Source organism: Nasonia vitripennis, chromosome 3 (genome assembly GCF_009193385.2).
Source record: "Nasonia vitripennis strain AsymCx chromosome 3, Nvit_psr_1.1, whole genome shotgun sequence".
NCBI classification, from domain to species: Eukaryota; Metazoa; Arthropoda; class Insecta; order Hymenoptera; family Pteromalidae; genus Nasonia; species Nasonia vitripennis.
This window is the reverse complement of record NC_045759.1, coordinates 18,393,736-18,416,669: the sequence shown is the minus strand read 5'-3', so window position 1 is coordinate 18,416,669 and position 22,934 is coordinate 18,393,736. Positions and strand designations below refer to the sequence as shown.

General features: G+C 35.9%; 2 protein-coding genes across 5 annotated transcripts in view; one reads left to right on the top strand and one right to left on the bottom strand.

The window, feature by feature from the left end:
- The window catches only part of LOC100117069 (DNA ligase 3), a 34,588-nt gene extending 13,179 nt beyond the window's left edge, over positions 1-21,409 (bottom strand). Inside the window, exons 1-4 of one of the 2 annotated variants that reach the window (XM_032598141.1) lie at positions 21,148-21,383; positions 10,293-10,611; positions 9,935-10,222; positions 4,723-4,820 (exon numbers count right to left, since the gene is read on the bottom strand). In XM_032598141.1, coding sequence (XP_032454032.1) covers positions 4,723-4,820; positions 9,935-10,017 — 181 coding nt within the window. In that variant the 5' untranslated portion in view covers positions 10,018-10,222; positions 10,293-10,611; positions 21,148-21,383. Of the gene's footprint in view, positions 1-4,722; positions 4,821-9,934; positions 10,223-10,292; positions 10,612-21,147 lie in introns of both variants that reach the window. The other variant, XM_008206943.4, reaches the window with a different exon arrangement.
- Positions 6,912-19,719, top strand: LOC100679460. Of its 3 annotated transcripts, none has more exons than XM_003426035.5 (4): positions 6,912-7,490; positions 16,286-16,458; positions 16,580-16,814; positions 18,066-19,719. In XM_003426035.5, the coding sequence occupies exons 2-4, from the start codon at positions 16,306-16,308 to the stop codon at positions 18,119-18,121; spliced, it is 444 nt and encodes a 147-aa protein (XP_003426083.1). In that variant the 5' UTR covers positions 6,912-7,490; positions 16,286-16,305; the 3' UTR covers positions 18,122-19,719. The 3 variants fall into 3 exon arrangements, with proteins under 3 accessions (XP_003426083.1, XP_016840002.1, XP_032454034.1); XM_016984513.3 differs by lacking the exon at positions 6,912-7,490 and adding an exon at positions 13,172-13,542; XM_032598143.1 differs by lacking the exon at positions 6,912-7,490 and adding an exon at positions 13,262-13,691.
- Positions 21,410-22,934: the final 1,525 nt, after the last annotated feature.

Genomic DNA, 22,934 nt, shown 5'->3' with positions numbered 1-22,934 from the left:
GATGAAAAAAGTTTGGTAGATAAAAGGATCGCTTAAATGAACGAGTTTGTCACGGTTCACTGAGTAACCGCTTTTTACCTAATCGCTGCCTGATGACTTCGTCGACGTTAACGAGAGCACGATAAACCCGTTACAAAATTAAATTGAATGCAAAGTTTCATTCCACCCCAAAATCCACGAAATATCCCTTTCATACAAAACACTGCGTAAGAAAGATTTTTCCAATTTCATGGAAAATTCCATTGCTTTCAAAGACCGACTCAAATGCGATTACAACAAAAACTATTTCTGAATAATATATCAATTAAAAAACAAATTTTGCTCGACATATGATAATCGTAGGAAAAATTCAAGAGCTAAATTGACAAATTAGCATACGAGGCTGACTAATAAAGTGAAAAAATGAACTTGTCGCTGTAGAAGAAAAAAAGAATGCTGAATCGTACGACGCAGATTATCTGTGTGTGTGCGTGTGTGTGTGTGTGCAAGTGTGGCATGCGGCAAAGAAGCGAGCGCTTGTATATAGATATCGTAAAATTACGACTGAAGTTTAAAAGAAATTAAATATGTGCGAAGTGATATCGGGGATGAGCTCATTATGATTTACTTTCGTCGACCTTGATACTTTCGAAGCTCGTGCTCGACGATACTATTTCATCGCGATTACGTATTCTCAGAAAAAGAGTCAGCACGTCAAAGAGATTGACAACAAAATTATTATTACTTTATATTATGTCTAGTGCTAGGTTATATATTATACAAGTTGAATTTAAAGAATCCAAGTCCCGGAAGCCAATGGAATCATAATGTTTTTTTCAATGATATTTTTTTATGCAGTGTTTCGAGGAATCAACAATTTTCCCGTGCAATATTAATGATGTTTTGGAAAATTGAGATTCTATACTTAATTGAAATTTCCCAGATACCGAGTATTAATTAACAAATATTAGCAAAGTAAAAAATTGCGTAATGACAGAATCAATGATTCCTCAACAAACTTATCGCAAATAGATACCATGAAATAGAGTTGAATACATTATTTGTTTGACCTTTGATTTGTGACGAGCAGCCACAAGTTGGCATCTCTAATAACGTCAACATTTAGTTACTTTGCACGCGATAAATATTTAACAAATGCATTTTGAAATTATTTTCTGTGAAAAGTCAAAATTTGGACAAACATGTGTTTTACAGAATAATTTAGAAATGTCCATTTCCCACTTGCTACAAGTTCAAGTGGAAACTATAGAGTAATACCCTAAAGATTCAAACATTGCGTATAGCATGAATTGGTGTAGTTGATCGACTACTTGTTTACCAAGATGTCGAAGTTAATACACGCGGCCAATCTCTCGGACACACCTCTTCTTCAGATGCGTCATCAAGCAATGTAAGCATCGTTGCTATCTGTCAGCTCTTTCGAAACGTCATAAGACGAAATGGTCACATCTCACCAATTTATCTGCAAATCAATCTGTATCGACGGAAAACGACGCGCCGGTAAAACGTCATTCTTTTAAACTGATGATGCTAAGCACGTGTAGCTTCTATGAACAAAAATACCAGGCTTACACTTATTGCTTTTCAGTTTTATGGATGAATGAACGGCAATAAAGTGTATACGTTCTTAAAAATCATTTGCATTAGAAGTTTTTACATTTCTTGCTGATGACTGCATAATCATTGGCTTCTATACTACAAAGCATACCAGTAAGTATATTATTTAAAAGCTTGTAATTTGTATACGTTTATTATCAATTTTCTGTGGTATGACTCTGTTTACCTTTTATGAATGTCAGTTTAGTCAATAGTATTATGTATGTGACAGAACAATATAACAAAGCAAATCAATAAATGAATAAATAAATGAATAGCAGCTAGTGAACGAGTTTAATGGAAATTTTCACCGCCTAATATATAGAGAGAAGATGTATGTCTTGCACATAATTTAAGCACCCAGTAGCAAAAATCAGGAGGTCGAGGACTTAGTAATGCTTCAGGCTTTGAGAAAAATTTTGATGAACTTTAACTTCTCTAAATATAGTACTCTCCATGACGAAAGTCGAAAGCCTACAAGTCATAACCAGGATTTAATCTGATAAAAGAAAAAACCTTTTGGCTAATAATACGACTGTTTGTCCCAAATGTGACTACTCTAATTCTCAGCTCACTCTTATGAGGTCATTCACGTTACATAAAAAACTGATTGACCAATAGATCCTTCTATGAGTTAGTCAAAACTTAATGTACGATTTGCATGATTAGGCCGATTCAGAAATCTCGAGACATAAGAAGCTATAATTAGAGAACAATATGTGATCGATCTAATCAGTTCCGTAGGCGGTAGAAAAATTAAATTTGAAAAAAAAGTTAACGAAAAGCCATGTTTTTATTAATTTTATTCGAAATCCAATTAAAGTATTGGAATAAAATTAAATAGTAATCAATCGTCATGAAAGGAGAATCGCGTTCATAAAGAAACGAATAATCGAAATGGTATAAAGAAAAAAGCAACTCCTCAATAAAAGCGTAACAGCGGTGTCTTTGACGATGAACAAGCAATTAAACGAACTTCACGAAGGCGGGATCTTGACTTAACTTCTTTCTTTTCCATTAATAAAAACATAATTCTTTCGTCAATCATGCCTATACACATTGTTAACTCTCATTCTTCGGTGTTTTTTTCTTTTTCTTTTTATTCTGAGAATCTCAAACAGGTAGACTAAAGGCATTTTCAGAGTAAGCATGGATCGAAATTAAGTTAAAGTTAGACTTGAAACAGTTTTTAATAAAAATTTAACTTCCAATTTTTAGATTGCACTAACAAATTTGAATTAATAGAAGAATAAAATAGATGCCAATACAAATATCATATCAAGCTTCATGATAAGCAAAAGGAAGCAAGAGGCGGAAGATATTGCTCGTTATTTTCGAGCCGCAAAGCAATTCTATTGAATGAACCATCTTACCCCCCCCCCCTCTCTCTCATTCTTTCTTTTCCTGCGTTAATGCAGGCAGAACCGACGCGCGCTAGCGCGATAAGCGGACAGACTGCGTGGCATCAAAATCGAAAACCAGTTCCCGGGACAAGAGCGACGAGTACTTCCATACTTCGCAGCCGTATTACATTCTTTTTGCGCGCCAAAGGAAATTTTTCACTCGTATTCCCGTTTACGAGAGCTTTGCGACAGCCAATAAAGTCGACAGCTTCCTCCTGTAAGTCTATAGCAACGCGGCAGCGCGCATTATATACGCGAAAGGATGGCATAGATGCATGCGGCCTCCTCTTCTCTCAACTTTTTCGCCTTTTGCTTTCTCTTAGGCTCTTCTTCACTTTATACGTTGCTGCAGCCTCTTTTATTTCAGTATTACGCGCGCTTTATCCTCTTCCGACTCTTATTTTAATTTTTTTTGCACCACCGCAACATATGTGTAAGACCGTGCGCGCTTTTTTATCGAGATTCATTCTATGTGATGCAATGTAATAGCTTGCTCAACTTTTTTTCATTTCAAACTTTATCTCGCATATATTTTTATTTATTAGTGCATAATTAATATTCGTCATTGAAACACTCACGATGTTCCGAAAATTTTAATCTATAAACACAATGATTCGTGATGATTTATGGTGATGATAAACTATTCCAAACAAAATGAATATTGTAGTAGAGCTACGACGAAAACAAGGAAAAGTTACACCCGAACCCATCAGTTGCATTAGCAAACTGAAATTTGAATTGTCATAGTCATATCATTTTTGTGCAATGCCTGTTATTCGTGTATAAATAATCATCAGAGTACACTAACAAAATATTGACGAAAAACTAAAAACACTTTCGCTAAAGGTTGCTCTACTTTGAAAATAGTAAATACAAAACTGCGCAGTTACTTAAGACACTTCTCAATATGCTCATGTATTTTTAAGAAAAATCCGTACCACGATATTTCAATAGTGAAAGCTCTACAGTTTGGTAATTTTGATGTTTGTTTTCTTTAAATCAAATCTTTGGTGGATAAGTAAGTCTCGATAAGTAATGAGAAGATTTAAAAAGCGGAACTTGTTCTGAGCTCGTCAGTGGCGATACAAAAAATATAGCGTCTCGCGAATAAAAATAGATCAAAGCTAAAGACGTGCGCTGTTGTGTCTTGAACAACCCGAGGGGGTCTGCGGTATCAAATTTAAATAAGCTGGAAAACCTGTGACATTTAAATGTCTTCATAGTTTACGATACACTCTAAAAACCAACATTCGAAAAAATAAATTCTTGTAGTTTTTTTTCTGAACAATTCAACAACTTTTGTACACATTAAAAATGATTACAATTTTCTAAATTATATACAAGCTTTATATAATTATGCTAGCTATTTATTAAGATATTTTAAATTACTCCTAAGATATCATTGTATGCCTGCTTGAATAATGCGATAATTTGAATGAAAATTCGCGCGTGGTAAATAAAAGCCGACAGTTTTATTTATATAATTCGTTCGGTCAAGCGCTGCACGTGTCGGCAATTTCTCGGCGCGGCTGAAATTTCAGAGATACGATTATGTATCGGATTAGTCGGTTTATTTAAAAAAAGACGATAAAAAAGACGCAAGACACGGATAATTTCGGCAAAGTCGAGCGGAAGTAGGAGGTCGAATCGCGCAACTCAATGATAAACCCGTGTGAAATCGAACGATAAGGTCATCGCTTGGGTTAAGAAATGTAGTACTTACGAAAATGGCAGTTGGAATACACGCCGAATCGGAAGCTGAGAGGTAGAGAGTAAAGTACAGAAGTAAAGCTAGCTGTAGGTTGCAGTAAACTTAAATTGCTGAAAAAATTTATTTTAATGAGAAATCTGCATTCTGCCTACTAAAAAATAATGCATGATCGAAAGAGTTTGTAAACTGGTTTAAAATAGTTGGGAGTTAATAAAGTTGAAAAATGTACTGACAAATAAAATAGTTTACTACTTGTCATAATGTTATGCATCACTTCGAGTTTTCAACGCAGCGATATTATGACATTCCTTTGAAATGAATAGACACATTTTTTTGCGTGATTTGAACCGAGGAAAAAAATCGTACACAAACACGTACATTTGATGTACGCATAGTTTCTAGATATATTTTTCTTTCGCTTTATGAAAGTAGCGCAGCTTGATAAATACTTATGAGCGTGATTTATAGTGTCCCAAAAACTAAATTTGAAGAGACAAGAGCAACCTTGGAGACACTTTTCATTTTATTAGGCCAAAAGTAAAAAATTACAAAACTCCAAGGATATTTATTTTTTGCTTGAATCATTTGACGATGAAGTTGGGGCCGTTGAATACGTCATGAGAGTCGGGCGCGGACAACTGCTTAGGCTGTCGCAGTTGGCGCCATGTTCAAAATAGACTGTCGGGAGCAGGCTCGTGCCACAGTATCCCCGTTCGTCTCTTCCTCTTTGACTTTCTTTCACACGCTCATTTCGGCTTTCAGAGAGCTAATCGACAAATTTTTCGTTCTCGATACAAGCTGCAAGTTTTCTCGCGTAACATCCAAGCCGCGTGATGTAATTCGGCATATGGTGAGCATCTGACGCTATCTACGTCTATGCTATGCTGTAGAATGAATTAATTGGTCGGTTCAGATATACACAGAAGAGGAACTAACGATTTCGTGTGTGACTTTGAAGCACAAGGCGACTGTGATTAAATGCGCGTATCGAGCGCAACGAGACACGGTCAACCATGTGGACATGTTTGTGAAGTATTTCGGAGAAAAATCAATGTATACAAATTGAATGATTGCATCATTAGATATAACAACTGAGTGGATCAGCGAGTTCTTATCGTAACACCATTGTGGGTCGAAAAGCAGAGAATTTACGAGACAGCTCGAATTCTCGAAAAGTCAACCATGTTCATGCATAGCGTTTAGAATACACTGCATAATCATGACCTTTGAAACGCGATATATCATCTGGCAAAACTAGATCGCGACGCACTTTCCCTACAAAGCATGATGCGAGTTGCGACGAAACTGCAAACGAGCGTTTGTCATTTAGGAAATTTACTACGAAAACACAGAGCCGTTATCCTGGTTGCTGATGTTAATCAGGCCATCTTCCATAGAGATCGACTAAAAAATCATTGGCACTGCCTCCCGCGTAATTCCCAGAAAGGTCAGGGAAGAGAAGAGAGGAGAGAGAGAGAAACTTCCCTGCCTGTGGCGGGAAAGTTTGCACGAAATCGTTGCATGACATCATCGTCGTTATAGACGAGTCGAGCCAAGCGAAGGCAATAAAAAGTGAAAATTTACAAACCTCGTAAATACTCGGGCACGACTGATACAATAGAATGCACTCGCATCAACTGGCAGACAAGTCGTCGACTCGCTGATCAGAGCGACGGCTAATAACAAGCGGTATTTATTATGAAATCGTTTTTAGAACTTTGAGTAGTCTATTGACTCCTGAGCACATACACATACACACACACACAAACTTTAACGAACAATTTTTTCCATTCCTTCTCGCGATTGAAAAACAAAAAGCCGAGAGACACAAAAGAGCACAGTCACTTTACTTCGATTCTAATTGAAAAATATTGCGTCAGCGTCACGATTAAAAATATATCGCAATGATGAAAAATGACCAGTGTATAAGCGAAGCTGATAAAATAAATCGGATGGGCGCGTGGTGGCATTCGCGCGCGGAGAGAAATGAACGATCCATGTGTGTATGTGTGTATGTGTGTAAAGAAAGCGAGTGTGTGTGTGTGTGAGAGAGAGAGAGAGAGAGAGAGAGAGAGAGAGAGAGAGAGAGAAAGAGCAAGAAAGAGAGAAAATGGATAGCCACGGAGGAAGGAGAGGGAAAAGAAGAGTCTGGTGCCAAGCAGGCTGCAAAGGGGCTCGTCATCAGCATCCACGATTGGCTGCTACTCGGTGGGGACGGCAAGCTTATAAGTCACGGCGATCCTCTTCTTGGGCCAATAGTCGCAAAACAGTGAGTCCAGTGTCAACCTAAACGCATCGATCTCCTTCGAGTACTTCATGCGCATCTATTTCTCACACTCATTGCACTCACTTACAGCTTCTTATTTTCTTCTCTACTCTTCTTTCAAATGCCCGGATTCTTCGAGCACTACGCTTTGTGTTTAGAGAACAGTGTGATACATTGAAATCGTACGGGATGACTTAAAACGCGAAGAACGTTAAGCCTTAAATAAAACTGTGAAGATCGCATCATAGTTTTATCGATCTTATAAGAAAAAACGAAGTATAACATATAAACTGTGACTTTAAAAAAAAACTGTGAATTTCGCAAACCGCCACACCGAGTTTGGTGCGATTCGAGCTCCAGAATACGAGTTAACTCTCGGATATTAAAGAGCTTGGACACACAAGTTTCCTTTTTTACTGTCTTACGCCTGAAAACAAGAGATCCTGGTGAACAACGAGACGTTGGATAAGCTCATCAGTTGGCATTTCTCGAGAAAAAAAGGATTTTCATACGAGTGAGTATTTTTAAAGTACAGAACTGTATAGAGAACAAGTTAGTCATAATTTTTTCGCGCTAATTCTTTAGTAATATTAAAAAAACGCCATAGAAGCGTTTGAAGAACATCGCGTTAACAAATAATCGATAAACTGTGTGAAATTTAATCAAAACAATGTGTTTCAAAACAGCAAACACACGATGATTAGGTGCTTTTATCGCATAAATTTCAATTGCTTTATAGCTTCTGCTCACAACTTAATCATCGGGCACATTTGTTAGATAATATACGCCGGGCGATTATTGGAAGCCACTACACTTTTTCGTCGGGTTCATTCGCCATGAAAAAAAAAACCATAACAAGTCGATTCCAACGCTTTGTTATCTCGCGACAGATTCTTCTCCATGACGCGAGTTGACAATAGAAAAAAAGCCGCAAACTTCCAGGCACATTTTGTATACATACCACAGATACGATAAGGCTCTCTGTGACTTTGTGATAAATCGGTTAAAAGACGCGTCCCCGCTGTCGTATCATTGAAATTTGTCCGAACGCGCCTGAAGATGAACTGCCCTGCGATCGTTGCGGCAAATTTCTTCCGACTGTATTTTCACGACGCAGGGAGAAAGCGGATAAAAGCTTCAGAAAAAGAGAGGAGAACCGCGACAACTAACAGTTGTGATAGGCAAAGCGAGCGAGGAAGACATGTGTGAGTGTGTAAGTGTGTTTGCGCGCGACAATACCCCATTCATTATTGTTAAAGACGCGCGACAGCATTCATTAACACGCTTGAGTCATTTCCACAATTATTCTAGTGCGATTGCGAGTGTGCATCAGTAGCAAATAAACAAATAAGTTTGTAAGTCCAGTGCGGTCGAGAATACTTTTAAAGTATGCCTTGGGATGAAAGGTTTACGGAAAGTCGATAAACACTCCCGGATGCGTTCGGATTGAATTTACTACACCTCGAAAATAAGTCGCAGGAAGGGTGATAAAATACAGTAAAGGCTGGCTCGAGTTGAAGTCACACACGAGAGGGGAAACCAACGAGGGAAAATAAATTGATAAACGCGATGGAAATTCCGCGAAAAGACTGCGCGAGAGAACCCAGAGAAAATTCAGAGAGTTGCGAAAGCATAGCGCCATGCGCCTGCACCGATAGTATGATTCATTACTCGCTGTTTATTCCTCTGCACGAGCGCCTATTATATACATACACACATATTGTAACGTATCGCCGCTTGTACATCACACTTATTATACGTGAGATCGTCAATATTTTTCATGGCCTCGCGGCTGCTCTTGGAAGAAGCGTGCGGAGAGGACGCCGGAATAATATGCGTTCTCTCTCGCGGCTGTATAGATACATACAATATACCGTCGGACAGTAGCACACGCGCAACTCGATTGACTCAATTGGATCCGACGACGATCGTACGACGCCGTCGCCGTCCTCGACATCATCTTCTCCCGATCGGTCAAGCACATAAACATACGCGCGCGCAGAGTCTTCATCTTCGATTGGATGTGCAGACAATGTGAACCACTTAAAATGGTAAATGGAACTTGGTTATGGATACACTCCTTTACCGGGCGGGAATGTTTCTATTTCTGCGAGCGCGTGTTCAACCGCCGTTGTTTGCTCTTCTCGCTCGAATCGAAGGCGATGGAAGAGGAAGAAAAGCATGCTCGTGATTAATTCTCCACACGCTTACAAGCTTACAGCGTGTTTCACATTATCCGCTTTGGCTTAATGTATACGCGGTAAGAATATACGCGGATTCTGATGCAAAGGTTTAGACATCCGACTCCAGAGAGCTATTGTACTCAGACGCTGAGCGCGTTTCTTCATTGAACTTTATTTTCTCTGATACAATGAAAGTGCATTACTTTCCTCTTTATCCATCCATTCTGATATACATCTCTATATCTCTCGTAATTGAATAATGTGCTACTTTCTTTAATGCGCTCCTATTGTATCGCGCTTCGCGTACATTTATCAAACTTGATTCTAAATGTTATTAAAGTCGTCATTATTTGCGAATAAAAGTTTACTTTCAGTATTGTTAATCATAAGGTAGTTACGTAAATAGAAGCCATAAGTCATTTGTAAATAGAAGCTTTCCTAGTCGTATCTGCCGACGACCTTCACGAATTATGTTGGGTAATTCATAGGTCAATGCACTGCTGGATTTCGGATGATTCTGAAACTCGGTCAGCAGACTGCCTCTTATGAAATAAGGTCACTGTCCTCAGATTAACGTAAAAATTTTGGAAAAAACGTTGTGTTCAAACGAATTTGATAGGGTATAGAGTTACAGATTGCCGCGAGTGCAGGTCATCGTTGTGCACGAGAGGTATACAATGTAAATCTTAATAAAGAAAAATATGACGCAATAAAGCTCTTGTTAACGTAATGCACAAGTGCTTACAAATAAAGCGTGTACGTGTATCACACTGACCTTTTTCCGATCCTTTCGTAAACATTTTCTTGAGAATGGCGGTCTTTTCCAAATAAGAGGGGTGGTCCGCAAGCTCGTTGCATATTCGCTGAAACTCCGAAAACATGTCATACTTGGATGGTTTGTTTTTCGCAGGAGTTTTCACACCCGACCGTTTCTTCTTTTCGGCCAAATTCGCAACTTTGCTCGCTGGCGTTGCGCTATTACTCGCCGCGTTTGTTTTCGAGGTTCCTGCTCCTGCAGTGGCTTTGGGAGATTTGGCCTTGGCCTTAGCTGCCTTAAACGGCTCTGAAAAATGAAATGCGTTTGATCAATAATCGATTCATATTCGGTATTAAATTTGAAGGACATCTATTACCAGCATCCTCGAATTCGCCAAGTTTTTCCAATACGACATCTTTGTCCTCGTCGCACAGCGAGTCCCACCCGCTGATATCCTCCTCCGGATTTTCAATTCGTTTGGTCGTTGCGCGTTGCCTGGAAAAGACTTCGAAGAGGCAGCTCACGTGGTGCCAGGCCTTCATCTTCCCTTCACCGAAAGGATTTGCCATCAGTTTAGCTATCCGCACCTGGTCTTTCTCGATCGGACATTTGCATTTCTTACACTTGGCTCTTCCGGTCTTGGCGCGCTCGACCGCGAACGGTTTCTCGTCCTCTTGCTCGCCGTCCGACATTTCCTGGTTACAAAAAAAAGAAAAAATTATTTCTTTCTCGTAACACATCCTTGAAACAAATCATGAAATCGACAAAGCGATACAGAGAAAACTTTCCATAGCATTTAGTGAAAAAAAAGGAGAACGGACTTGAGAACGAAAAGGTTTCATATATTAAATAGCGTGTAATTTACCGATCATTAAGAGAGACTGTTGTTCTCTCCTCTCGTTCGTGTGAGAGGGTCTTTTTTCACCTGAATTCGTAACAATGGGTCTCGGCTAGGCGTCCGTGTTGTACTGTGCCCTTGATTTGTTATAACGCGTCACAGCGAGAGAGAGAGAGAGAGGGGGGGGGGGGGAATTCCAAGGCTCAGGTACATTTACAAAATACGTCACGGTGTATTTCATTTATGAACCAAAGCGCGTAATTAAGCTCTGCTCGCGCAAAGCAATGATATCGCCTCTACGCTAATGTTGTACATACTGTTGCAGTAACGAATTCTTCCTTATTCCAAGAGAGCTCTTTAACGTTACGAAAGCAATTTCGTTATTAAATGCGCGCGACGTCTGACTACGTTAACTGCGTAAAATTAAACGCGATATCCAGAAGCTGATAGACGTTTTCCGATGCTTATAATTATCGTCGTGAACACCAGATTCGAGAAAAATCTCGATGAGAAAATTCCGAAAATTCTCGCTTCTTCGCAAACTGGAACAAAGGATAAATTAAGTGCATATCGCACATGTTCTCTATTCACGCAGCTTTCCAGCAGCCATTTTGTCGCAACGCGTATAAAAAGTAAAGATTGTTGCGCATTCGATTGAAATCTTGAGCGTCGATGCAATAATACCTCGCTCGGATACAGTGGGCAGACAAGAGCGATAAGCTTCTACAAATCGGCTTATCGCAAACTTGGGTGCGTTCTATTGGACCAATGGGCCAATCGTACGACGCGACCTCCAGGAGTCTCCCTGCCTCCGATTGGTCGACTAGTTAGGAAAAAAAGCCGAGGCTAAATTTAAGAATGCTCTCATAAATCCAATGCGCAGATCGGTGGAAATTAAGACGCAGAAAGATAGCCGTGCTTATGTATATCGTTGGAGGCGTCGTGATTCGGAGTGAAAAATAAAAGGCGAAATGTCATATCTCCAATATTGAGGATAAAACGAGCGTTACGACAACTGACTGATATGCATTGAAAATATGCGTCGACTTTTCGAATAAACGATTGTTACTCGGTTTTTACATTTTTTTTTCAGCGCAAGGATTAAGATTGATGCTTGTGTACGAATGGCAGAGCCAGAAAACACGCGTCTGGTCATATCCTGACCGTTACTACTTGCACACACTAAAACGCGTAAAAAACTTTAGGAGAATTTTCACGCGCAAGACTATACAATTAAAATAAAACTTTCGCGAAAATCGCTGCCACTGTCGAGATTTATTCCCGTCCGACGCTGGTGATGCTCGCGTCGCAAAACTTTTTTAACGCGTTTCTTCTTTCTCTCTCTCTTTCTCTCTCTTTATCTCTCTTTCTCTCTCTCTCTTTCTCTCTCTCTCTCTCTCTTTCTCTCTCTCTCTCTCTCTCTCTCTCTCTCTCTCTCTCTCTCTCTCTCTCTCTCTCTCTCTCCCGGTGATTCGCGAAGGCGCGCGCAAAATGATTAAGCGCCCCGCCGACGCACTCGTGAAACTTTTCCGGTGTCGCGCGCCTCTTGCTCTCCTCTTTCGTCCTCTGTATCAACACGTACGAGTTGCATCGGATGCGTTACACGTGTGCATATTAACACCATTTGAGCCGTATTGTGTCGCGAAGCTTAACGCGCTCGATTGCCGCCCCGCTGGGCAAACAGATCCGAAACGCACACGTTCTTGCGCGCGACTGAAAAAAAGACTAGACATGACGCATAAATCGCTTGGATTTTTGACGTTTTTCATTTGCAAACGATGCAACTTGACGCGCTATTGGATTTCGAGCCGTGAACGTGAAGATAAACGTGTGCCGAATTTTTCAGTATGCTATGCAGGTACTAAAATTTAAATACTGCACAAGTAGTTTCGTAAGTATTATAATATTATTTTAATTCTGAATTCATAGTTGAAGATATTATACTGGGATATTCCTTCGTTATTCGCGCAGTGTCTTAATAGCAGTGCGACAGCAATTCAGAACGTGACAATAACGATTTAGCTGAGGTGCACAGTTAAGCGCCACGATTAGAGGGAAATGCACGAGATCTTGTTGGATACCCACGGCTGTACGGGCTCTTAATTAATTAAATTTGTGCGCACTACAAAACAGTCCATCGAGACTGAAATGCAAAAAGAGAGAATTTAGCAATATCGCAAATGCTGGTAAACGGAAAAAATTTTACAGCGGAGCTAGTAAACAGGTATTTGGAGAGAAAGAGAGAGAAGGAGATGAAAAAAATGACAAGGGAAAAAGAGGGAAAGACGAGCGCGCGCGCAATAGAGCAGAGTGAGCGAGAGAGAGAGAGAGAGAGAAACAGCGACAGAGAAATATGGTGGGGGATCGGGAAAGCCGACCTGTAGGACTCGAGAAACGTGGGCGGGATAAGTGGGAATTCACCCTTATAGCGTGGTTCTACAGGTGGTAGGAGTGTGGCTCGAAGTTGGTGGAAGTGAGGGTATAATAGAGAGAACATCAGCCCTCGCTGCTCATTCCTCGAGCACTCGGCGTGTCACCAAAAAGCAAACCCTCGAGGGCGACGTACCGTAGACACGAATTCGCCAATTCAAACGAACCGCGCCAGAAGAAAAAGTGAAACAGATAGAACGAGACGCACTCACCGAGCCACAATTCATTTTCGTCCAGCTGGCAACGCTGATTTGAAAAAATCATTCTTTCGAATCGTCTTTGTTGAACTTTCGTGTACCCCTGAATTAATTCGCGTTTAGTGATCATCGAATGCACGCGTGTGTTGTTTTGAAGAAAGGTAGGATGCAATCTTTAGTAATTTGAAAAAATAGTTCAGTGTCGAATCTGAAATTTGCATGTGGTGTGTCTGTGCAAATTAAAAAAGTGTACACCATTCTAAAAATTGGACGGAATTCAACGGTTCGAGCGTGAATGCGCAGTCTTTTGGTAATCCTGTATTAAAACTACTCTTTTTGACTTGAACTTAAAGTGAACTTGTTAAAGACCACTAAATGTGTAATACGTTGATTTCGCATCGTAAATACGGTAGATTGCAACTGCTTTTATTTAACCACTATATAATGCATTGCATACATTTAGTAACGAAAATTCTTATCTGACATTAAAGTCTAGAAAGAGAAAGAGTATTCCATGCACGAAAATTTTAATATTTTTTAACAAGGTAGAAATTATCTTCGGTAGGGGTATATTAAAGATTTTTCATTAACGCTCATTTGTAGATCTTGAGAAACGGAAAGAAGAAACCATATCGATAACATTAATGAATCGTACTTAAACGTGTTCATGCTTAAACCAAGAAAGAAAAAGTCTTGATGAGATACACCAATGACCAATCTTACGGAATCACGTAAATTAATCAGAATAAAAGTAAAAGTATTACGGTCGCAGTTAAAGGACTTTTTTAAAGTACAATCGTAATACTGAAAGAGTTTCGAAGTAAAACATACGACTTATAAGTGGGTGAAACGTAACAGTGCTATCACCATCGAAATTAAAGTTTACAAGTAAAGATTTAGTATAATTTCATTAATTTTTCTTAATTTGTCATGACAAATTATATTCATTACTGTAAATGAATAGTTCTTATTCAACAAAATTAGTCAATTAGAATAGACGTAAAAATAGCCTAGCACGATGGCCTAACATAAAAATATAAAAGTGTTCGAAAAATACATGATAATCGTTGTATTGACTGATCGAAGCGTACCCTCTCTTCCGTTCTACCTGTATTAATAAAATAAAGTGCCTTAATAGCGATGGACTTATTTATTACCCCCTGGATCCCATCTCATTCGTAAACATTTGTGGTGGAGTAATTACGAATGAATCGTTGGGCTATCTTGTAATATTCGGAAATTAAAGTATTATTGTACACGTTGGAACGTCGGTCAATTGTTAATGAACCACGGAAAAGCAATTACTTTAAGACTTATAATGATGACAATTGAAACACAATATGGATTTGCTGTCATTACGATTGTCATTGGACATGTAAAGCAAAATTCGAAAGTAGTTTGGAAATCTATAGTAAATAGTAAAGTAAAAATTCGTGCATTAGTTATTTGCATTAAATTTTATAAACTAATAAAAATGCAATATATCTTTTTTAATATCAACGTTTACTTCCAATGTAAACAACTTCTTTCGAGTAAAAGCACATGTTAGCATCGCATCCATTTTTGCGCGTAAACTATATCACAATTTGAAAAGACTTTTCTCGAAATGCAACTTGTACTTTTAGCATTAACACTTTAGAATACGGAAAAACGACCAAGATCGCAAAGGAAATCAAACTTGCGCAATCATCGTCGGGCGCCAACGTGAAACCATTAACGTAAAAGCGATTTTAAAACTAGACCACGTTCCCCGACGCTAGTGAAAGCAGTTGAACTTTTATTTAGTACAAACTTTTTGTTTTTCTTTTGTGAATTTTTATTCTCAAGTCATTATACGTTTCTTAACAAACGTATGCAAACGAATTCTTCGTTAAGTAAAAGTAGAAATCTCTATAGCTAGAATTTTATAGCTATGACAAAAATTACAAAGTTTTTTCTCAATTGTTGAGAATCATCACTTAATATTTAAAAAACATTTAGAATAAAAATAGTAAGGAGTCGAAGGTGATGTGATGCACTATACATGCGAAAATCAGTGAATACTGTGGGAGTTTACATGTGAACATGTAGTATGGGCGATGACGCAACAAGTGGAAAGTAAACGATATCCATGATCATAGTAAACTGCGTATTTATTTTGAGACACATTTTTAGTGTAACTTAAATAGAAGAACATTTTAAAAATATCTTTGCGAAACTAATATTATCATCAGATTTTAAATTAAAGTTAACCATACGTATGAATTATAATTAACGGTAAATATTTTATAAAATGTTTACAGAAGTTATAAGAGATACTCTTCGTCATAACCAGTGATATCAAACGGATATCAAAATTATATAGCGCAAAATAATACAGACGGTAGTTTGAAAATTAATATTCGACCCATATGGTGCGTGAAGTGTATATTATAAATTAACGAGCATTTATATTCGTGGCTTGGATTTTAGAATTCAACCTTTCTAATTTTAATTAATTAAAACATTTATTTAAAAAAACTGCCAACATATAATATACATACATCGTTTTATAAAAATTTTCAAACCGATTTATAAAGCATAAATAAAAGAAAATTGTTAAGCTAACCACAAAATTGTCTCTTCTGATACTGGTCAGAATAATTTGCTTTGCTTGAGCATTGATGTAAGTTTCTCGACCTTCCGAGGGGTAATATTAATTTCATTCTGATAGTTGCGACTCTAAAACCTCCTCAAGTTAAAATTGAACCCTACTTTAATCTCATTGCAAGTAAACTTCGTTCCTATGAAGTAAAACGCCTTTTCTCTTTTGATATAAAGAATTTACATTTTGTTCTTTTCTAATTTTATATCTTAAGATATTCTTTAGCGAACTATGAAATATTTTTCAAGAATTACAAAACTTTGAATTATTTACTGTTTCAGAGTCAAAAAACTTTGAAGTAATGAGGGGAAATAATTACAAGTTGAGCACGGGCCTATGTGTTCTGGCTGTATCGATGCTCATGCTTGGCTGCTACAAGGTGGACGCGGCACCGCAGCCTATACCACCGGGAATGATGTATCGAGAAGACTACGGCGCAGAACTGCCTAGCCAGGTAAGCTAAAGTACAGCTAAACGTTTATTTTCCTTATTAATATTACAAAAAAGTAGTTATATTGATTATTCCTAAAGTTGTAAATAGTTTTTCTAAAATTCAAGGACTTATTTAATTGCAGACGCTAGTGGACAGGCTTAAACAGATAGTGGAGCGCAAGGAGCAAAAAATTGAGAAAGAAATAGCAGAACTGGCAGAAGAGCAAATGGAAATTCAGGCGCTTATAGATGCGAAAGCAAGGAATCAAAGAGAACATCAGCAACCACCGGAATTTTCGGAGGAAGATACTGAAGCACTTCCTGTACCTGCCGCTATGTACCATAGTGGACCTCTGCACTCTGGAAAGCGAACCAGCTGTAAGTTTGCCCTATTTAAATACTGTTTTCTGCATTAACAAATACTATAACTATCTTTTCTGCGAAATAATAAAGTATACAATCGAATTTCTGTTTTGATACGTTCTAAGAATAGCCAAATCGAAAAACTTTTATAGCATACTGAAATTATTTGCGATATGGCATGACTGCGTCGTAACAAAGAAATAACCTAATAAAAACTACACTGAAATGGTGATAGTATCTTCTACTGTTTGCAAGATTTAATATTTTAGCTTGGATTAGGTTTTATGTATAAAGTCATGGTAGAAATTTCATATGCTCAGTAGTAAATATCGTGTAGCTGTGAAATGCTCTTGCTTATTTTACCATCGGCGTTTAATCAATGTCAAGAGTCCAATATTCAACCTTAGCCATGCTAGAAGATTATTTCTGACAATTTACGAACTCTTCAATCATTTCTTCAAAACTTCTTCGTGATAGAATTGATTTTTACTTTGAATTATATACGTAAATAATATCATTGTTGGCAGGTTTAGCAAAAATATTAATTTATGCAGTAAGATACAAGCAAAATATATTAGTTTATTTGGTAGACGCGCATTAAAATCCGCAAATCCACTTAGTTTGTCTTCCACTTCGTTCGTTGAGCACGTCTCTAATCCACCGATAATTCGCAGGAGCCTCCGCTGTTTAGCATTTACTCTTAACACTTTCCTTGGCTTCTATACTACGGAATATTTTTGCTAAAGGGGCTTTCTGTGACATTAGATATTTGTATCATATAGCCACTTTATCTTAACTATGTTGGTCAATAGATTATTTATTTAATCCATTACACGGTTGTAACAATTTGAGGAAAAATACATTTGAAAGAATGAAAAATATTGAAATAACCAATATAAACTCATAGTCATAGCAGCTGATTTCAATTAAGCCACTTGACTTTAAGGACACCTGAAACCATGACGTCTTTGGCAATTGATTTATAGAGCTTTTCGCTACGTACATATCACGGAAACAGAACATTGTATTGACGGATCAATAATCATGATCGGATTAATCTATTTACTATAGACTGATACATATAGTTCTGGCGCCAGCTTTTATATTGCTAATTTTTTTGTATCTACATTGTTCTCAATAATTAAACTGAAACAAATTTTGTAATAAAGTTTATTAAAGTAATCGAATAATAGTGTAAATAAATAAATTTAATAAATAATGATCATTCAATATAAAAAAAATCATAAAATTTTGTTATTGTTTCAGACATGGCACTTTGTCACTTCAAAATATGCAACATGGGTCGAAAACGCCAAATGTAGACGATCGGAGCTTGCACCTTAAAACTTGAAGAGCTCTTTTTCCTACAATTCCTAAGAACGCAAAAATACAGTTTGTGAATAGACCAAAGACCGCAACTAGTGCGCATCATACAGTTTAACGAAAAAAGAAGATCTAGAAGAGAGTTAATAGCAACAATAGTCTACGAGTCTCACATGTATTGCCTCATTAAAACGCTATTCTGGTTGCATAGCTGATAAAATCTCCAATACTAAAATTCTTGCTTGTAATAGCTACGATTTGAACAAATGTATCGTGTATTTCTGAATTCCAAGCACATTGGTGCGCAGATAAATTTAAATTCATAACTTCACTTCGTAGCGTCCATCTTGAATCAAATAAACAAGCTAACGCGTTCGATAAAAAGTAAGCAAAATATTTCTTTATATCGAACAAACAAGAGAATTGAAAGCACAAAGAAGTTGGACAGACTAGAAATCAATTTAATGAATTCATACAGGCAGGAGCTAGAGTTAAGTGCAGCAACCTATCGATATTGAAGATATATTTCAATATGAAAACGTTGCCTTTCATGTCATGACTCAAACAACGATTATAGAATACATTTTAGTCAAACAAATTATTTTTCCTTTTACTAAAATTGAAACTCTTCAACTTGCGAACAAACTGTCTTTGTTTCTATATACAGATTATAACTCAAAAGGTATATACCTTATAACGATACGTTCATTGCAATTACGCCATGAGCGAACTCTTTAAAAAATTATACAAATGCATCCAATAAGTATTATCAGTGTTTTAAATAAGTTATTTATTTTGAAAATTCATTTATTCAAAGATAGATTATTAGTCAAATAGATAACCTTTATATAGGTAAATAACAGAAAAAAATAAATATCTACCAGCTATTATGTTATGAAACATTGATTTATCAGTAAAGACTACCATGTTGGTGTTGACTTTTAAAAGACTTGGAAATTTTGAATGAAGTATCGCTAGGAAATTTATTGCAAGCTTACTTAATGTTTTGAGTCGTATAAGAATTTGTATTTATAATATAGAATGTAAAAAAAGGAAGGGTGCATGGGCCTAAGCACGGGTAAAGACTAAAATATAACACTTTAAAAATCTTCAGTATTTAATGTAAAGTTGATAAATGAATGAAAAGTATAAAAAATATGTAACAAGTATATAAATATTTATAAAGAATATCCGCTTATAAAACCTAAATTATTCAAAACAATTAACCAAATAATTATTTATTCAAGAAAGACGCGAGGTCGAGAAAAACGGCCTTAAGACGTTAATTATTAAGTACGTATGAAAGAATGAGTGAATGAGGAGAAGGATGTGAAAGACAAGGGATATCAGGTGTGGGAAACTGTTGAAAAATCTTAGGGAAGTAACATAACTGAACTATACGGAGGCCGCCTGCACCTTCGATATTGAATTATTTATGGTGAAAAATTGTGAATCAGTTTCAGTAAAAATAATATTAACGTTTGAATCGTTGCGAAGGATTTAAGCTTATTTATTTATTTAATTTACTATACATTTTGTAATATTTTTTTATTGCATGTTATAAAAAACTCTTTTAAAATAAACTTTTTAACTATTATTTCTTGTTAACTTTATTATTAATAATTTCTCATGGTATCATAATAATTTTATCATCGGCTGATATCAAAGAGTAGACGATCAGTAAAGTTTTTCATTAGCGCTGTGCAGAAGTTGTGCAATTATTGTAACATTAAAATTTATTAATTTGTGTTATTTATAAATTTAATCATTCATGTATAAAGAAAAAAAGGTTTCAAAATCAAAAAGAAAGTTTGTATTAATTATCCTCTTTGATAAAAATTCTATATTTTAGAATGATATGAATAATATCATTAGACAATTGATGTACATGTTTATTATAATATTAATTATATTTTATTTTTTAATATTAGTAAGACAATTGCATTACAATGTATTTTTCATTCATTATCTTAAAAAATTATTGCAGATTTTATAACGTAAATAGAAGCATTTCAAGATTCTTACTGATAACTGAATTTATGAGTTTTATTATTTCTTTTAGTTAAAAATTACATTTTTTCATAAGTAGTATCTATCAATATCATATAAGAATTACGATTATAATGAAAGAAGTAAAGGTTATTTATCAATGTTTTTAAAATTGATGAATTCTTTGTGACCTACAGGTAGCAGGCGGCAGTCGGACTTTTAAGAATGCGAATTTATAATTCTTATCATTAAACCTTGAATATGGTGCTGACGTATTATTCTTAACGTTAATTTACACATTTTTCTTTTCCTTTTAAAGTTAAGAGAAGGAAGGCACGGTATAGGACTGCATTATCGAGAAATACAAAGCCCCTCAACTGGAGATTAGATTATAAATGTTTCGTTATTTACGAAATATTGAAATATTCTCACAATCGGTATACAGATAACTTTTGTGTCCAGAACTATTTTTGATTTCGTACATTGTTTAAAAAAATTATTATATCATAATACAATAAAAAAAATGCAATTCCAATTACACCATTAGCAGAAGATAGTAATATCATTTGTTTGCAAACTGGCAGTTTGTTTACAGTACGTACAATATTTTTTATGTACACCTTTTAAAATTATGTTTATGGTTATTAGAATTTAGAATTTTTTGTAATTATGATCGCTATTTCTACAACTTGTCAATCAGTTTTTGTTAAATAGTCGGTCATATAATTTCTTAAAATTTAATCTGATACCTTTTTGAAATTGCTTAGCATGCGCCATCTACTGACAAAATTTTTACTTACAATATCAATCACCCGTCTTAAAATTTGTAAACAATACTATTCATAATTCAAATTTCTGTTTTCATTCAAATAATATGACGAAAAGACACACTATCAGAAATTAACCACTTAATAATAAAGAATAAGCTTACGTAGAAACTGAGCAGGGTATGCGTTTATGAAAACTTAATACTTATATCGCAATATATAACCTCAAAAGCATACAATATTTGTAAAAATAGCTATTATTTACTCACTTATTTTCTCACAATTGTTTGAAGAACGCAACAGGATTTCGACACATCGACACTGATTTACTCAAGTACTGCAAGGCACTTGTTACTATACAATTAACAACAAACTTTTATACTAAAACTGACATTACTGCATACAGCTAATTTGTGTCCCTCTCTCTCTCTCTCTCTCTCTCTCTCTCTCTCTCTCTCTCCACGCCACGGGTTTTACCGGGCCGAGTTCTAACCTGCACGGTGCACATGCGTCATCGACTACCACGCGTATACTATACTATCGCCCCGTATGGAATATTCTTACTATATTCCGGTAAGGACTAAATCTTCGTTATCGACGGATCTGCTTCCTAGCTTTTATCTTCTTACCAACGGCAGTTAATGCGCTTGAATATAACTTCTGGTAACGTGATTATTTTCGTCATTATCGTCAATTGATACAATAACACAAACTTAGTGATTTATTGATACTATAAGTAATTTGCTTTAGCTCATAAGTGCATCAGGTAATTTGCTATTCACTTTTTTGAATAGAATTCGAAATGAAAGTAAGTATATTATTCTAATTTCTTAATTATAATTGTTTATAATAAGCAATTAAAATACAGTTATAAAACTGACTGAAACTTCTATTGAATCAATGAAACTCATTGTTGCTATGCTATGTTTTGTTCCAATAAGTTTGCCGTACCGTACATAAATTTCAAAATCAATTAACAAACCGCCATTGTGCAACAACTTCATGACTCTTTCAAATAAATCAAAGAGCTCGTAAATATTCAGTTTCTTCACAACAGTCGGACCTGCAGTAAGTGACTTTCATTCGTTTCTCATTTACTGTACCTGAATGTATGTTTATACTTTTGCTCTTTTCACATATACTCGACAGGTTAATTTTAAAAACTAATATCAATATTATTGTGCACACCAAACTTGTATTCGTAACTACGTTTCATTAGACAATAAATATAAAAGTGTAAAATGAATTTTATTATTTTAATTTTTTTATTTATTTACTACTTGAACGTGCAATGCAAGGTAAAATATTCTTTTGATTTTAATTATTACATTTATAATTTAACCCGAAATAATGTTTTAGACTTATAGTACTGTCGATTCTCCCAAACAAAGCAATATTACAGATGAAGATAGTGCAACATTTCATCCCGATACTAAACTAGTAAACTATGACAATTTTTTCGAAAATGAAGAACTTGATCTTGATTTGAATAGCGCCAATATTTCGAATAAAAATTTAATCTCGTTAGAAGAAGCTCTGAAGTTGACAAGAAAAAAATACAAACCCGTGACATCTTTAAATTCAGGTGTAAATGTACCCAATCCGTCAAAATATTATAAGAACCCACCACACGAACATGGCGGTAAGGATAGTTTGATCAATTTACAAAGTCGAAAATTGTTTATACGAACGAAAAATTTTAGTAGTAAATTATTTGATGGATTGACAGCAATGACAAACCAATCGATTTATAACAAAGTTGTAAAAAAAGATTTAAGTAGACTTGTTTCTGGTTAATATAGATTAGACATCCACGTATTGGAACTTTTTTGTTTTTCTTTCTTGACTAGTACTAAGATGTTATTTTTGTACTACAATATTGGACCTTTTGTTATACAAATACTAAATTTTGAAGAAAAATAAGGAAGGGAACAAAAAACTTGCTCATTTTCTATCGTTAAAGATTTATTTCATAATATTACACCAACAACTATTATTGAATTTTTATAATAATAATTCCTTATCATGTTAAAAATGCGAATAAACACTTATTCAT